We start from the raw sequence: 18483 nt of genomic DNA, 5'->3' as shown, positions 1-18483 counted from the left end.
ATCCAGAGATTTTTGGTGAGGTAAAAAGGGCGAGGACTCTAATAAAGCTCAGTCTCAGAGAGAGAGAGAGAGAGAGAGAGAGAGAGAGAGAGAGAGGTTTACTAAATGAATTGAAAAAAATTTAGTTAGAAATAAGTAAAAAAATTAAGAGAGGGGGGGTGGGGGGACAGAAAGAAAATATGTATGTTAAAAAAAAATTATGGAGCCCAAATGAACCCCTACATCTGCTGTTAGAGAGATTGGAAAGGAGGGAAAGGACAAAATAAAAAATAAAAAATACCTAGATAAAAAAGAAAAAAGAGTGAGCGCACCACATTTTAGCATTGAATTGGCTTCATGTTTCAGAAGTAGTCACATATATAGTATGGATGGATAGAAAGATACTATAATTAGGGGAAGTTGCCCGAGTGGTGTGCTGTTGAGCAAAGTACACCAGTCACTATCAGTCAAACTACTGGATTCAGCAAATGTATATAAATTATTGACATCTAAAATATATTCACAATTTGTTGAATAATATACCACATAAAATACAAAATCATAGTAGGGCGATTTGAGAAATCTGACTTGTAAGTCGGAGTTTTTGGTCTTGATGCTCACTGGCGGGCAGTTTGCTGTTTCCGAGGAAAATTGTAGCAAAAATACACACGCTTCACCTACGGTACCGGTATCGTTTGAAGTTGAAATATACATGCAAAATTCCACGCTCAAATGTGCACTTAAACCCTTTCTTATGGGAATATTCCCATTCCTTGTTCACAATTCGGAATGCCTGCACCACAATTTTGGCATGAGTCAAATACTTCCATCTAAAATCGTTAAGGTAAACCAATGGCCAGATCTTTCATTTTCTGAACAAATTAACTACCAAATCAAGAAAGACTTACAATGTCCTCGTAAGGTGGTCCAGCATGAAACCGGATAAGGCATGTCTCACCATTGCTCCCATCCTTCTCAATAGTGTAAACCGGAGCCCTTGTCTTGTCAACAAGGTCCGGATAGAAAATGTTGAACTTGTAACCTTGCACAATCTTTGGAGGAGGGTTATCATGATCATAGTGAGTTTGATTGTATTTATTCCATTCATATCCCGTGTGAACACGGTTGAAGTACTTTGGCTTTCTTGGACGGTATTTGTCATGCCACCAGTATACCTGCATCAACATAAAATTTAGTTGCAAGATACAAGACCTAAAAAGGAGGTCAATGGAAGTGATGGACAAAGAGAGAAACCTGTGAGTCCAGGTTTACTTCAGCACCAGAGCCAAATACAGCATCACCTTCCTCCATAGCTCCCATAACTTTAATGGCCTTAAGCTCAAAGTTATCTTCCGAAGGAGTTGGCTTTGAAGACATTGCAGCTTGAATCCGTCTTTGCTGTTCTTCTAGCACAGCCTTGCGCTTTCGTTCCTGTTATCGAAATATTCATATGGGTGTGTTGATCAAAAGTACTTTTAACTCACATGAAAATAAATAACAAAATATTGCATAGATTCTTTACCAGAATGGCCCTGTCCTCTTCAGGGTCAACCGCTTCATTTTCATCTCCATGCAACAACTCCGGAGAAAATGATCCAGCCTCTTCTTCTGCCTCGTCAGTATGTTCATTCAACACAGGTTCTGGAGAGGATGCTTGAGCATCTATCCATAGATGGAATATTAGCTAATCTGAACGCTCAAACAAGCAGCACCCATCAACAAATGATAAAGGCATTACCTTCTATATTTTGTTCAGTAGCATCCTCCTCTGATGTTAAAGCATGATCTGGCTCTGAGTTGTATTCATCCTCCAAAGGTTGCTCAAGGCGATGTAGATGTTTACGCAGCATTTTGGCATGAATTTCCTTCAAACATGCCTGTAATTGCAGAAATATACACATGAAATCTAACAACTCAGAAGTTGTGATCACGATGTCAAGACATTGAAGGAAGCAGTATAATATGTACCTTTGCCTTGTATATATGAAGCCGTTTAATAACAGCCTCCCAATACTCAACTACCTTCGCTGTACCAGAACGCATCTGCGACTCAATCTGCAACTGTAATTTCTCCAATTCACAATAAGTCTTCCCTTGCAGAAGATTCTTCACATCAACTTCAATACTTGAATGTAGACCCCTTTCCTCTGCAAGCAACTGAGAAGGGGGTTCCTCCCCTCGCACCCTAGCTCGCTCCAGTGCATCTTTTTTGCGAGCTTCCGCTAGCTCCCAATCACATACCACCAAGAGTGCCTGTTCCAATTACATGAATGAATAAAGCATCCCTAGGTAAATTCTAGATTTGAACAGTTGCGCCTATATTTTTAGTCACCATAAAAAGTTCTGCTCTAACTGTGGGAGCTTCATGGCCCATGGACAATTCCAGACAATCATATTCTACTCAAAGATTTAGATATTAGAGATTTTTCTTTATTTAGAAAATTTGATATTTAGGAATTATAGTTAATTTAGGGTTACTTTGGATTCTGCATGATCAATTGAATCTACTCTCTCTCACACACACACACAAACACACATTTTGTTATTCTTTCTCCTCTTCTTTGCTTTCTCTTTTTATTTTCTTCTATCCATATGTTGTTTCTGTTATCTTCTATTCTTCCTTTCCTGTCCTACATCACCTTGGATAATAAAATGAGTAATGTGTTGGTAGCTATCTCTGAAGAAGAGCAAAATACAGATGACTGGTTGTAGAAGACTCAGTTTAGAATAAGATGCCCAGCAAGAGCAAAGCTTTGTAAGTTAGTAATTGGTTGGCAAAGCAGCGGCAAATTGAAGTATCCTGAAGTGGTGGCACAGCTGCAGCGAATTCTTAGGTGCAATAAATGGAACTATTCGCGCCGACAGGGTGCATGGTCAATTTTTCAATTGGAACCTTTTATAAAGAATTTGTTTAGTGTGATGCAGTACCAATGGACATATGCCATTTTTTATTTTTTATTTTGGATAAAAGACAATTTTATTTAAGCAACAAACAAAATACAAGATAGAGGACAAGGAGTCCTCCCTGGATAACAAAAGATACAAGAAACCTATAAGTTCCTAAAGGAACCAAGAACAACAATACAAGTACTAATTACAAGAGCACTGCCCTCCAATCTCTCATGAGGTCGCACAGCTGTAATCCCCTAAAAAGCAAGAGTGCACCCAAAGGAATGCAAGGAAAGTTGCTCTAACCCAAAGTAACCATTGACAGGTTGAGTGACCTTTAAAAAGCCTAGCAATCCTCTCAATCCAGAGGATCCAAAGGATGGCAAAGACAGCCACAAAACAAAGAGCACTTCCATTTCTATTCTATCCAAAACCCCAGAGGTTGACCAGTAATAAGTCTCCCACCTTTCTTGCGGCCACCCACTATTCCCCATGCAAGGGAGAAAAGGGCAATCCAGAGCTCTGAGCTACCCTGAAATGCACAAAAAGGATGGGCATTTGTCTTGTTGCTTGCATAATACATGAAGCACATGTTAGGACTGAGAGCTTTATGAGGCCTTCTCCTCTGAAGCAAATCCTGTGTGTTAATCCTTTCAAGGATCAAGTCCAACCATAAGCTCAAATCTTCCCAGACACCGTAGCCCTCCAAAGAATGCTGTTCCAAGGAAAAAGTGAATGTCCCTGAAGATGTACCTGAGGGATCACCCTCCCACACTCTTCTGTCCTCGTGAATGGTAGGAACATGATGGTCCAATAAAGAAACACGACTAGTGAACTCTTTGCACTCTCTTTCATTGAGATTACTAAAGAAATGGAAATCCCAGTAAGGAACCCCCCTCATAAGTAATAAAGGAGCTGATGGGAGCATTATGAAGCAAAGGAAGCTTGAACAGACGAGGAAATTGCAACTCCAACTAAGACTCCCCCAACAAGTCCTCTCAAAATCAGAATTTTTTGCCATTAGCCAAGGCCCTCTAAAAGCCATAAAATTTTCCATGTTTTTAGGTTCTCAACCTTGTGATACCACCACACTCCTTCCCTTCCCCATACTGAACATCCAGTTAATTATGGCACTACCCAATAAAATCACAGATAAGATTGGATTGTAGGCATACTAAAGCAATGTATCAACAAAAATGATAAACAGAACCATGCAACTTCCACATATGGCCCTCAGAAAACAAATTTGTTAAAATTTGATTAAAATGAATGACCTAACTAGAAGATAGGTCTCTCCCTCTATTTATAATACAAATTAAATACATTCTAATGACAACAATACCCTTAGTAACTCTCACTAATTAACACACTAAGACACTTAATAATAATACTAAAAGACATAAATAACCTCTTAACACTCCCCCTCAAGCTGGAGCATAAATGTCATGCTCCTAGCTTGTTACAAATAAATTTAACACGAGCACCCCTCAATGCTTTAGTGAACAAATCAGAAAACTACATATCCGACTTCAATAAGCGGTAGCAATACCCTTCTGCACAAGTTTCTCCTGAACAAAGTGGCAATCAACTTCAATGTGCTTTGTCTGCTCATGAAAGACCGGGTTGGAGGCAATATAAAGAGCAGCTTGATTGTCACACATCAACTTCATAGGCTGAGAATGAGGAATACCCAATTCTTCCAACATGTTCTTCAACCAGACAAGTTCACAAGCAATGTGAACCATAGCTCTATATTCTAATTCAGCACTTGACCTAGCCACCATAGTATGTTTCTTACTCTTCCAAAAAGCCAAATTACCACCAACCAAGATACAATTCCCGATTGTGGATCTCCGGTCGGAAGGTGACCTAGCCCAATCTACATCTGTGTATCCATGGATATAAGTGTGACCCCGATCACAATATAAAATTCCTCTCCCGGGTGCATCTTTGAGATATCTCAAGATGCGAATTACTACGTCCCAATGACTTGTCCTCAGAGAATCTAAAAATTGACTCACAACACTTGTTCCAAAAGACATCCGTCCGACTGACTATGAGATCATTTAACTTTCCAACAAGTCTCCGATATTATCCAGGATTAGGTAGCAAATCACCCATACCTAGCACTAACTTGCTATTAAGATCCATGGGTGTATCAATCGATTTAGATCCCAACAATCCAGTTTCATCCAACAAATCATGAACATACTTCCTCTTTGACAAAACAGTTTCTGTATGAGATCTAGATACTTTTATACCCACTAAGTATTACAACAATCCCAAATCTTTGGTTTGAAACTTACTTTGTAGAAAAAATTTGAGACTCTGAATACCTTTATCATCAACACCTATAATAACAATATCATCCACATAAACAACAAGAAGGATCCTACCCCATGAAGTGTGACAATAAAACACAAAATGATCCACAGCACACCGTCGAAGACCAAACTCAAGTACTATAGCATTGAAACAACCAAATCATGCTCTGGGAGACTGTTTTAAACCATATAGAGCCTTCTTGAGCCGACACACTAAACCTGACCCCTCCTGAGCAACAAACTCAGGTGGTTGCTCCATATAAACCACCACCTCAAGGTCACCATGCAAGAAGGCATTCTTCACATCTAACTAATGCAGAAGCTAGTGACAAGTAGTAGCCAAGGAGATGAACAAACATACTGATGTAAGTTTGGCAACTGGAGAAAAGTATCAGAATAATCCAGACCATACACCTGAGTGATCCCTTAGCAACAAGATGAGCCTTTAGATGAGCCACAGAATCATCAGGGTTGACTTTCATAGTGTAAACCTAGCGGCAACCAACCAGACTTGTCAGGAGGAAGAGGTACCAAGCACCATTCTCATGTAAAGCATTCATTCCTTCACCCAAAATGGGCTAAGGTTTCCAAAACAAATTTAGGAAGGGTAGTAGATGACAGAGCAATAACAAAACAATAATAGAAGGGTGACAAAGAGTCATACCAAACGTAGTTGGAAATGAGATGTTGAGTACATGTACGTTTACCTTTCCGAATAGAAATAGGAAGATCAACATCATGGGGAGTATGATCATCATACAAGGAAGCCAAAGGCGTGGTAGTAAAAGCTAAAGGGTACTCTCTTCCTTGGAGGCACCCTCGTGAATACACCTGCAAATTAAGATGATATGAGAAGGACTCAAACTACATGGAGACTGAGATGGTGGGATGGGCAAGGACAGCAAAGTAGAATCTGGAATATCAGGCAACAAAAGAGACTCATTGAGCTCAAAAGCACTCAGTGACTGGGTGTAGTAAGGTGTAGGCTCAAAGAAGGTAACATCGGCAGAAACAAAGAAGCGATGTAGTACAAGACTATAAAACTAATTTCACTTTTGAGTATAAGAGTAGCCCAAAAAGGCACCTTTTATAGCACGAGGATCCAACTTATCCACCCTAGGAGTTAGCTGATGAACAAAGGACAACCAAATATATGCGGAGGGAGAGAAAATAAAGGTGAATTAGGAAAGAGAATGCAGTAAGGAATTTTACCACTACGAACAGAGGATGGCATTCTGTAGATCAGATAACAAGCAACAAAAGCGGCATCACTCCAAAACACTTAAGGTACATGCATTTTATTAAGTTCTTTCCATCCAACTTTTGAGTTGTTATTTGTGGCAACAATTTAGGAAACAAATTTTTGGGATTCATAGGTCCCATCCCAACACTCAAAAATCAGCAACCACACCAATGTCAAACAAGAAGAATAATCACAAATAATTGGGACAATCACAAACTATGTCAAGCACTGACACAACCGCGAGCAGGGTGAACAACTCACCGACGGATATAACACTTCCATAGCCTCACAATTGAACATACAAACACTGTTACTGCTCCAAACAACTCACAAAGAAGCCTTCACAAACCCTGAATAGAGATTAACGGAATACTGCATCATGCAGGGGCAGCATCAAGGTTCTGCAACCATGGAGAAATTAAAAGAGAAGAAGAAAGGGGAAGGGAGGAGAGAGGAGATACCAAAGGGAAAACTCACATTCACTTCAATTCAAATTCATCAACAACTGCCTACATCATTGCTTTCACAAACTATTTATAAGAAAGCCTCTAAACATATGAAATTACACACATACCCCTAAAACTACATTACATTACAAACATACCCCTAGGATACACAATTACTACAAACAACCCCCAAATACACATAATCCTATACTAATTAATAATGAACACACATAATAAACTACTAACTTAACCCCACAATTCCTTAACCCAACTCTACTCTTACTTCTCGTCTTACATCAACTCTCCCCCAATTAGGAAAAATTTGGCCTCAAATTTTGAAATGTTGGAGGATCAAAAGGGAGAAGAAAACTTGGGCTTTTCAAAAGCCGACATTTGAATGAGGCAAGAAACCGTGTTCCATTGGCAGCACCATAAACTTGACTCGAGAATCAGCATCAATGAACTCACTGGGGACGACAAAGTCTACAATAAGGATGTTTGAAGGACTTTGGATGTCTTCAAACACATTAATTTCCTTGTATTGTCTTCAAGTTCTTTGTCTTGGTTCATTGGTAGAGCAGATTTCAAAACAATTTTCTTCCCATTATAGTGAAAGACATGTATTCTCATGTCCTTGAGTTGCACCTAAATCATCCAACCAAGGAGAACCAAGTAGTAGATGGCCAATGTTCATGGGTATGATGTCACACCAAACATTATCAAAATAGTCACCCATTTGGATAAGAACTAAACATCTTTCACAAACATGTATGGTAATGTGGTCAATCCAAAATATCTCATAAGGCAGGGGGTGAGGTTCCAAATGAAGTTGCATACAAGTGACTCCAACTCTAGAAACCACATTCATAGGACATTGATGAGTGCATAAAAGTGCACTCTGAACATTACTTTTTCTTGTTTATTTGCTAATTTATAAGAACAATTTGAATATGTTTGTGGTAAGTTTCTAACTTGATCTTCATTTTATAAAATTTTTAATTTTAATTAATTTTCAAAGATTTTTATCATAGGAATGAAGTTAAGAAGATTTGGAAGTCAACCCTTAACATAAATGAAGAAGATCAGCCACCTAGATTAGAGGAAAGAATATTGGATATGATATAATCCCGTTTTGGAAGAGTCTCCGCACACCGTTCAGTATTTTCATCATAACTATCCCATCCGATGTCGGTTTAGGCGATTCAAGTTGGGTTGAAAACCTTACATAATGGGCTACAATTTATCCTGAAATAGCCTCTTGCTAGCTCGGACTTTCACGAGGTCAAAAATCCAAGTCCGATATTCGCTAGGAGACAGCCTGGACATATTTCGGTATTTTAATCATAACTCTCTCATTTGATATCAGATTGGTGTGATTCAAGTAGCGTTGGAAAGCTTACAAAAAGATCTACAATTCATTGTGAGATAGTATTTCGCTAATCCGGACGTTTAATGGGTCAAAAGTGGGCCACAATCCAAGCCCGAAAACCAGAGGATATTTTTTTAGCATTTTTCTTTTTATATTATTCCGTTTTTAGGGTTTTGAGGAGGCAACTATATAAACAAAAACTCTTATTTTGAGGTGGGGGCTGGATTTTGTGAAGGTTCTCTTTAGAGTTTATTTTTCTTTCATCTTATTATGAGGAACTAATTCTCTAACCTTGGCTAGGGATGAACTTTATCAAATAAAGGTATTTCAATTTGTTTTTAATCCATATAATTGTTCTTCAATGTTTTAATATTTTCTATTTATTGTCCATCAATTATTATTTGTTTTATTTCGCGTTTGAATATTCATATATCTGAATCTCTTCATGGATTGAGTCATGCTTTTTTCCATAGAATTGTAAGGATCCATGAATATGTTCAAGACAAACTATTAATTTTGTTACATTACTCCTCTGCTGCGATATTGTCTCTGGATATATTGTCGTCATTAGATTTTGTTAACAAAGTTAATAGCTTTTGAGTTTTTGACGAGATGAATAATATTTAGAAAATTTACTTTTGAATTTATCAAAGATTTATAATTCTACATCTTCCGAATGGGGATTTGGGATGTGAAATCTCTAGTTGAGAAAACCAATGGATTAAAAATAGATTGTTTATCTGATTTGTGAGAGGGATTCCTGATGCCTTGGTTCTTGCAAACTTGATTTTTCATTCATAAAAATAATCTTAGTTTTAAATCTTTCTAAACAAAGGTCAGTTGTCTTTTTCTTTAAAAATCATTACTATTTTTTTTTTTTTATTTGCCCATTTGTGTTCCTTTTTTCATCTCCCTGTGGAATCGACACCCCAAAGTTGTGCTACAACTACTACATTATTCTTTGGGCGTAATCAGACATCTTCCATCAACGATGAATTTGCATACATTTCCTCCACACTTGAGAAATTTGTGGAAAAGCTTGAAATTGTGCCCAATTAATGATAAATGGTACTCCTTCGTCCAATAATTTGTCACCATATTGCTGGATTTATGCGATATGCTGTATCACCAATAGCCCTTTAACACAATTTGCCTTCAATTCTCAAACTAATCATGCAAACCCATAAACTTAACTCCGAATTTTGAAGAAGTATCTTTAATTCACGTTGATATTAATTGTCCTGCTGAAATGAAACAAATTCACAAAGAAAACTCACAAACTACAGGAACAAACCTGATTTTTAATGCTGGCAGGAACAATTTCTATGTTATGCCAAATTATCGCGCTTGCTTACACAATTTCAAGTTTGGAACCAAAATATTATGCTGCAAATCAAAATATCATGAAAAAACACCAAATTCTCATGGCTGGGAACCAATTTCTCGTGATTCTGGTAGCAGGAGTGAAGTCCGGAAAAATCCCACTTGCAGTCTCCAAGCTTGCGGCGACTTTCCGGCAATTATTTTATGGAGAGTAGTAGATCGAAGGGTGGTGAATCGAATGGTGGTGGTGAAGTGTCAAGAAAAACATCAGCAATGGTGGATTTTGAAGGGAGTGACGGTTGGAGAACTTCAGGTGGCGCGTGGAGCTTCACAGCTGATCGGTTGGTGATAAAATTTTTGAGGGGAAAGGTTTCAGGGGGTTCTGTTCTTGGTGGTATGGGTGGTGTTGTAATATGGTGGCTGGAAAGTGGTGTTTGAAGAAATGGGGACGGCTGGAATTTTCCGAAAAGTTCCAAAACTGCAGAACTGCTTTTGATTTTTCTTTTTTTCTTTTTTTTCAAAAATGGAATTTCAGAAAGGAAATGATGAGACAAGAGAGTAACAGAGAAGAAGAGATCAATGGAGAGAAATGCTAGACAGAGACTGCTGCAAGTAGAGGAGACAGAAGCAGCATTTAGAAATCAGAGAGTTGAGAGAAGTATGGGAGAGAATTAAGAGAAGAATAAGAAGAAGAGAAGGAGAAGAGAAACAGACGAGAAAAAGAGGGCAGAGTGCTGCTGGGCAGCAGGGAATTATGGACAGAACAGGAGATCAGAAACAGAGAAGAAAGAAGAAGAGAACGAAGAAAAAGAAGAGAAGTAGGAGAAGAGTGCAGGAGAATGGGTGGACTAAAATGGAAGAATGGAGATCGTGGTTGGGCTCTGATACCAAATGTAATATCCCTAGGCCAAACTTTGGTGGGGTATTGTCCGCTTTGACCCATTGACCTCGCAGGTTTGTTCTATAAAAGGCGTCTCACTTAATTGGAACCCAAACCCTCTTTATAAGCCTAAGATTTCCCTAGTACACATCTGATGTGGGACCATGACAGGCTCTACCGTCCAATCTCTAACGTCCTCGTCAACGTAATTTCCCTTGTACACATCTGATGTGAGACCGTGACAGACCCTCTTGTCCGATCTCTAAAGTCTTCATCAAAGTGACTTACACCTCTGTGCAGAATCCACTCATATGATAGTACCCCCAGGACAGATCCACTCACATGAGAGTACCCTCAGGAAGGCTTTGATACCAAATGATGCAGGAGCAGCATCAAGATTCTGCAGTCATGGAGAAATTAGAAGAGAAGGAAGGAGAAGGGAGGAGAGAGGAGAAACCATGGGGAAAATTCAAATTCACTTCAACTCAAATTCATCAACAACTGCCTACATCAAGCCTTTTACACACTATTTATAAGAAAGTCTCTAAACATATGAAATTACACACATACCTCTAAAACTGCATTACATTACAAACATATCCCTAGAATACACAATTACTACAAAAAAACCCCCCAAATACACACAATCCTATACTAATTAATACTGAACACACATAATAAACTACTAATTTAACCCCACAATTCCTTAACCCAACTCTTCTTAATTATTTTCCAGCAAGGATCTTCCCAAGGTTTTACTTCTTGTCCTACATCACCGCGAGTGCATGGTCGAAAAAGGTTAGATTTTTTAGCCAAAAAACAGGCCCAACAGTTTCATAATATTGTCTAGAGAAGGAATTGAAACATGGCAGAGGGAAAAGAAAAAGGTGGCCAGAAAAGCACTCATGCGCCGGTGCATAGGGTTGGCACTGCGGGCATTTGGCCAGCGCGTGAGGATGCATGGGGGCTACTCCTTCGATGGGGCTTTCGGGGGTTCTGTTTCTAGGTGTATGGCTGGTTTTGAGAAATAATGTGGGGTGGAGGTGGATTTGGAAAGGACAGCCGCAGGAATGGTTTTCCGACGGCTGAGGGGAATAGGGTTTAGTTTGGATCATGCTCTCATACCATGTTAAGATTTGATTAAAATGAATGACCTAACTTGATGATAGATCTCCCCCTCTATTTATAGTACAAATTAAGTACATTCTAATGACAATAATACCCTTACAAACTCTAAATAATTAACATATTAACACACTTAATAATAATAATAATACTAAAATACATAAAAAACCTCTAACAATATTGAACATATATAACTATTCACTAAAGAAAGAAAGCCGATGAATACATAGACAGGCCAAGGAAGCAACCTGGGGCAAGGTTTAACTTCTAGAAGCCTGCAGAAAAGAAGGTGGAATTTGAGCTACCTGTGTAAGAAAGAGCATGAAACTGTGCAGCAGTTTTTTCTTCAGTGGGGGATCGGGAAGCTGTGGGAGGAGGCTTTAAGCATGATGGAGCAGCAATAGGTATCAATTGATTCATTTTTCGAGACACTTTGGGCATGATCAGGATGATATTCTTATTTTTGCAAATGGTGGGAAAAGGTCTATTAGAAATTTGGTTCACTCTGGAGATGTATGAGAAGTGGTCAGGTCAAAAAATCAGCAAGACAAAGTCTGCGTTTTTCCTTTTGAAATACATAATTCCTGTTCAGAAACGTGATTTATTGAAAATCACGGGTTTTATGAAAGGTAAATTCCCAATTACGTATTTGGGTGCGCCTTTGGTTTCTGGAAAATTGTCTTCCAAGATCTTGGAGCCTCTTGTGGAGAAGATTAGGAAGAAAATTGCAGGGTGAAAATTTAAATTGCTCTCGCAAGGTGGAAGATTGATTTTATTAAGACATGTGTTGTCTAGCATGCCGATGCATTTCATGTTGGTTATTCATGTTTCGCAAGTCACATTTTCTCGCATCAACTCTCTTCTTGCTAATTTTTTATGGGGAGAGGTGAAAGGTAAAAGGAAGATTCATTGGCGCTCTTGGGAGAAAATTTGTAAACCTACCTCAGAAAGGGATTATGGGCTTGAGAGATCTTAAAGAAGTTCAAAAATCTTTTCTCGTAAAATTTGCCTTTAGACTACTCACTTCTAACAATCTATGATCAGGTTTTTTCATGACTAAATATTACAGAAATGATCATTTATTAATAAGGAAGGGGAGACCAAATGACTCTTGGTTCTGGAAATCAATGACGGCCACCGTTCCAGAAGTTATGGATAATGTTAAAATTTTGGTGAAAGGTGGGAACTCTTCTTTTTGGTTCTATAGGTGGCTTACATCAGACCCGTTAGTTGTGTGCACTGAGGATATTTCGAACAAAAAGCTGTGTATTAAGGATTGTTGGCTAAATAACAATTGGAACTCTGATTTATTAATGGAATTGGTTGGGGCCGACAAAACAATAGAAATCTTGCATAATGTGTCAGCTGGTAAAAGTGGTCAAGATATTCATCTAGAAGCCTACCCCTGACGGCAAGTTCTCTACAAAAACGGCATGGGAGGCAGTGAGGAGCAAAAGTGATAATTTTGAGTTGAATGACTAGTTTTGGCATTCTTTATTGCCTAGAAGAATCTCAATGTGTTTATGAAAAGCCTAATTTAGATGTTTGGCAGTAGATGATAGAATTCAGGCCAAAAGAATATCAATGGCTTCAGCCTGTGATTGCTGCGTGCAGAGAAGCCAAGAAAACACTGATCACATTCTTTCTTTAGGCGAGGTGGCCTCAGAGGTTTGGCGTCAGGCTAGTGTGGTGTTGGGGATTCCTTTCCAATAGTTCCTTCCCTGAAAAAACAGAATTGCAAACTAATTCCACTATGCTCGAAAATCATCTATTAAAGGTATTTTAATCGATCTAATTTCGTGTTTGATTACGTGGTGCCTCTGGAATCGAAGATGCAAAGCGAGAATGGAAGGAGTTTATCAAAATGTGGATCAGACGTGGAGAAGTGTTCAATACTGGGTTAGTTCTTTAGCTGAGAGCTCTAATTCTTTTCGAAAATTGAAGATATCGGACATTACGATTTTGAAAGTGTTTCAAATTCAGCACCAGGGAGTTTGCGTCAAGCCTGGAAAAATTATTATGTGGGTTAAACCCCCAACAGGGTATATAAACTTAATTGTGATTGGAGCTGTAGGGGCAATCTGGGTACTTCAGGAGGTGGAGGAATTATTCGGGACTGCCATGGTATGGTGAAAGCGGGTTTTCAAGCTATTTTGGCAATGTATGAACAATAGTGCGGAATTAAAAGCAATTCTGGAAGGAATTTGTTTATGCAAATGACTTCATTATTTTAATGTGATTATTGAAAAGTGACTCGTGAATTGTTGTTGATTGAAAAAAGTAGATGTACCTTGTGGTATCTTTGGGATTTTTGGAGGGACCTCATAGCGGAGCTAAAAGGAGTGAACTTCATGTTGATCCATCAATATAAGGAAGGCAATAGTGCGGCTGATTTTCTCGCTAGAGAAGGAGAAATGGGAAACAATGTCATCTACAAAGAAAATCTTTTACCACGTTCTCTGAAAAGTATCCTTTGGATGGATAGGTTGGGTCTCATTTCCATTCATCATTGGTTCGACCTCTCGATTTTTTATTTTTATTTTTTTGTAGATTTAGATTTTTTTTTTATTTTTTGATTTTATTATTTTTATTTTTGATAGGCCTATTTAGATTTGTTTCTTATTTAACTTTGTTTTGATTTGTAGTCCTGTTTTGGTTGGTTGTTGGTCTTGTTTTTGGGAGGCATTTAATTTTTTTATCTGTAATCTAACAATGCTTGTCTTGTAACCATGGTATTCCTCCGCCAAAAGTGAGGGCATATCAATAAATAAATAGAGGTGCCACCCCCCTTATTTAAAAATAAAAATAAAATTAAAATTAAAAATAAAGGTATAAAGACTAATAAGAAAAGGAAAAGAGCAATCAATCTGAGCATCTGTCTTTTGGACAGTGCTTAAAGGAACATAAAGGTTTTTGAGGGAATAAAGCTAGCTAGTAGGAACTCTACAAATAGGTTTATCAAGTGTTTTTATTATTGGTACAGGTTGACAGGCAAAGTTGCAAAAGAAGTAATTGATCTTGTTGAGGCTTTTGGGTTGTAAGTGATTTCTTGTAAATGGTTGGTGCCTCTTGATGCCTTTTTCAAATATAATACTTCGTGCTCTAACAAAAGAAAAGGAAAATATAAGGCAGAGAAAGAAGAAATAACCAGGAAAGGAAAATTATGATACCTCCCAATACTCTACATGTGTTGGTGTTTCCCTATCTAAATCCAGATGCATCTTTATATCATCACGAAGCTCTTCCATTTCTTTTACTGTCAAACCCTGTAATATACATAACGAATACCAAATATGAATAATCAAGAAAAATATAAATAAGAAAGATATAAACATTGATTTCCAATGTCAAATATTAAATCCATAAAAACCAGCACATAAAAGAAATTCATAAGCAAAATGGAAGCGGATGATTTGCTTTCTTGCTGCATGTTTAACTTGTTGCTGCATGTTGATTGCACAAAAATTTAGCAAAAAACTGAGAAAAAGACACCTAATAACTTGATGACGGGAATTCTAAAAATATAGGTACATAAACTGCATACCAGTGTATTCATGGGGCAGCATGAATGCATACCTTACTAGACAGACTAATATGTGTAACAATTTCACATCACATTGAAGAAATAATAATCCTACACGAATCAATAAAAGACTTAAGATTTAAGCATTTTAGCACATAAATGAAAATAATCCTTGGATTGAACAGAGTCAAACCAATTGCAATATTGCAAAATGCTAATACATTATAAGCAGGAGAAGAAATCGTCACTATTGCTCCTTGCAGTGGCTGAAAGTAGAGGCGTCAGTTGGTCCAGTTCCTTAATCGTTCCATGCCTTCCATCTCTCTAAATGAGAGAACCTGAACCGAACCATTTATCAAGTGGTTTCAAACCCTAGAACCAGAACCATACAATACAATCCCCAACAACACTTACAGATCATAAACGACTTTTTTTGAATTTTAAAAATAGATATTTTGTCTAAAACTTCCATTGTCTTCAGGTTGTTTACATTCAATATGCTAATCCAAAGAATACATATAGCAAACAAGAATCTTTGAATTTATAACAAAGTTAAAGAGGAAAGCTAATCAGGGAAAGACAAAACTTGTCCCATTACTGAATTTGGTCTAAAAATAATGCTTATGTACTACTAGCTAATCAGGGGCAACCATTTATGTCACTACATATACACTTGGTTTACACACTAACGTTCAAAAAATGATCATGGTTTTGGTTAATGGTTCTATCCTTTTATTATAAAATGGTTTTAAAACTTCAAACCACAGCCAAAATATTGATAAATAAGTGGGATGATTTTGGTATTTAATGGACACTTTTGGTTCCAAATTGACACATGTAGGTGAGGAGATGACAATCCATACTAACAATCTATTAGGACACAATATAAATAAATATTTACAGAAAATAAAGAACGAAGAAAATTAAAATTAATATACAATTATGATAGCAAGCTTAAATTTCAAAACCAAGGAATATTTACCTTGAAGACCATATATGGTTCATTTATTTCTATATCAAAATCATCAGAGCCATTAAGGTGCTTGGAAAGAATGTCAATAGGCTTGACACGTCCTTCACGCAATCTAATCTCTGACCTGATTTTGCTTTGTCCAAAATGGAACTGTAGATTAACATGTCAGCACCTCAGAAACAACAATAAAAGAGAAAGTGACAGAACTACCGGTCACTGGAGCCAAACAACAATAATTAAGCATTGCAAATTAGAAATCTGGAGGAGAGCAAAGAAGAAAGAGAACACTGATAGCAGTTTAGTACTAAACCTCTTCTTCTCTCTTCTCCCAGTCTTGGAACTCAGCCCGAGTACGTTCGCTGGCCAACATAGCCTGCAGAAAGATTTTAAGTAACTAATCCATCTTACATGGAACTGCATCTGAATGTCAATCCAATAGATAAAGAAAAATTAATTACACTTAAGGGCTGCCTTGGAACATGGAAAATATTAGGAAAAGGAAAAGAAAATAAGAAGGAATCCACTTTTTCATGTTTGGTTATCAAGGAAAGTGAGAAAGCAAATAAAAAATATAAATCAAATCAATGAATAAAAATTCGATTTTACACATTATAAACATTTGATTTTTCTTAATTTTTAATTATATTAGGATAAATTTTCATTTTATAGTATTTGATATAGATAGAAAACATAATGGAAAATGAATTTCCTTCCCATTTTCATTTCCCTTCTCCAAACAGAATCCTAGATCCAAACAGACCCTAACTATCACAATGGTAAGTCACAATCTAAATGCTTCCACTTAAAATTAAATCTATAAATTCATGCACCACCATAGAATTCAACGTACCATTTCTTCCTCATGTCGTGCTTTTTCAATTGCTCTTTCCTCCCGTCTCTTTTTCACTTTTTCAATTTCAGCCTGCATTATAATTTGAATAACTAAGTTAAATTTTGAAAATTTAGAACAATTCCCAAGAGGTGGTCAACTGACCAAATGACCAAGAGTTAATGCACCTATCAAAAAAATATGGGACAAAAGATAATAACCTTTCCTAAGGTTTAACAAAATGACAATGACCTCCCCTGATGTTTCAAAAATTCCAAAGACCTCTCTTGAGGTTTCAAGAATTTCAGGGACCTCCCCTAAGGTTTGCCAAAAAGAGACAAACCTCCCCTAATATTTTTGCAAAAAGACAAATTTTTTTTAGGGGAGGTTGGTGTCTTTGGCAAACCTCAGGGGAGATCTATGACATTTTTTAAACCTCAAGGGAGGTATGTGGCATTTTTGAAACCTCAGGGGAGATCTGTCTTTCTACCAAACCTCAGAGAAGGTGAGTATCTTTTACCCAAAAATATATACCTGAAATCTCTACAGAGATTACCAGTAACAGAATTACATCAATATTGCCCCACTTTGAATTCCAAAATTAAGAAACACCAAGAGCAACATTTGACGGGCCAATTATCAAGTAAGAAGTCCCAAAAAATAAAAATAAAAGTAATTAGAAGACACCAGCAGTTTAACATTGTTAGGTACAGCCAGCAAATTTTGACCAAATCTTGGGGTCTGGTCAGCAGGACAGACGAAGTGTGTCCTCTAGGAGCTACTAAAAGAGTAAAAAAAGTAGTAGGTAAGATAGATATCTAACAATCAGTCCACCTTCCCCCAACCTTTTTTTCTGGTTTTTGACAAGCAGGTAGTTTTGTAGCCTTGGTGGAGTGGCCAATTTCTGAAGGGTTATTTTATAATATAATTATTGCCAAAAAATTACTACAAAACAACCATATGTTCCATTCAGTTAGCTAACTGATGCAGGAAAGCAGTAAGGAGTAATTCCAGAGATAAAATAGGGAGACACAGAAAGAGGAGGGAAAAAGAGAGGGATAAGAAGAAGATACAAGGTGTGTTTTTTTTTTTGGGGGGCTTCCACTTTCCAAGATATATTTATTAAAAAAAAACAAAATAAAACGAAAACAACTCTTACATGCATTAACATCCTATTTATAATAAAGACGAAATCACAAGAAAATTTAAAATAAAACCCCTAAAATACGCATCCATCAGAAACAAACCCCCAAACACATGTCTATTGGGATGGAACTCTTGCTAACTTCTGGTTTCAAAGACAAAAAAACCAACTCTTACATGCATTCACATCCTATTTCTAAGGAAGCTGAACTCACAAGAAAATTTAAAATAAAACCCCTAAAATACACATCTATTTAGAAACAGACCCCCAAACACATATAAGTCTACTACAAACTACACTGTAACACACATAATAACTACTAATTAACTCAACACTTTCGGGTTTAGGACCCAACAATTCCTTGACATTATTCTTTGAAATCGATCTCCAAATTGGATCAAAGTGATCCATCCAATTATCCACTTCCCATCGAACG

The 18483-nt window shown here is 37.3% G+C and overlaps 1 protein-coding gene across 1 annotated transcript in view; it reads right to left on the bottom strand.

Annotated features, from left to right (window-relative positions):
* Nucleotides 1-315: 315 nt before the first annotated feature.
* LOC131168003 (splicing factor Cactin) overlaps nucleotides 316-18483 on the bottom strand; it is a 34616-nt gene continuing 16448 nt past the window's right edge. Inside the window, exons 4-13 of the mRNA XM_058127132.1 lie at nucleotides 16925-16996; nucleotides 16385-16447; nucleotides 16084-16224; nucleotides 14749-14844; nucleotides 1948-2232; nucleotides 1718-1856; nucleotides 1502-1641; nucleotides 1234-1410; nucleotides 888-1154; nucleotides 316-772 (exon numbers count right to left, since the gene is read on the bottom strand). Coding sequence (XP_057983115.1) covers nucleotides 653-772; nucleotides 888-1154; nucleotides 1234-1410; nucleotides 1502-1641; nucleotides 1718-1856; nucleotides 1948-2232; nucleotides 14749-14844; nucleotides 16084-16224; nucleotides 16385-16447; nucleotides 16925-16996 — 1500 coding nt within the window. The 3' untranslated portion in view covers nucleotides 316-652. The remainder of the gene's footprint in view (nucleotides 773-887; nucleotides 1155-1233; nucleotides 1411-1501; nucleotides 1642-1717; nucleotides 1857-1947; nucleotides 2233-14748; nucleotides 14845-16083; nucleotides 16225-16384; nucleotides 16448-16924; nucleotides 16997-18483) is intronic.

This window comes from Malania oleifera, chromosome 11 (assembly GCF_029873635.1).
Source record: "Malania oleifera isolate guangnan ecotype guangnan chromosome 11, ASM2987363v1, whole genome shotgun sequence".
Classification (NCBI taxonomy): domain Eukaryota; kingdom Viridiplantae; phylum Streptophyta; class Magnoliopsida; order Santalales; family Ximeniaceae; genus Malania; species Malania oleifera.
The sequence above is the reverse complement of the archived record's forward strand: the minus strand, read 5'-3'. Positions and strand labels throughout refer to the sequence as shown.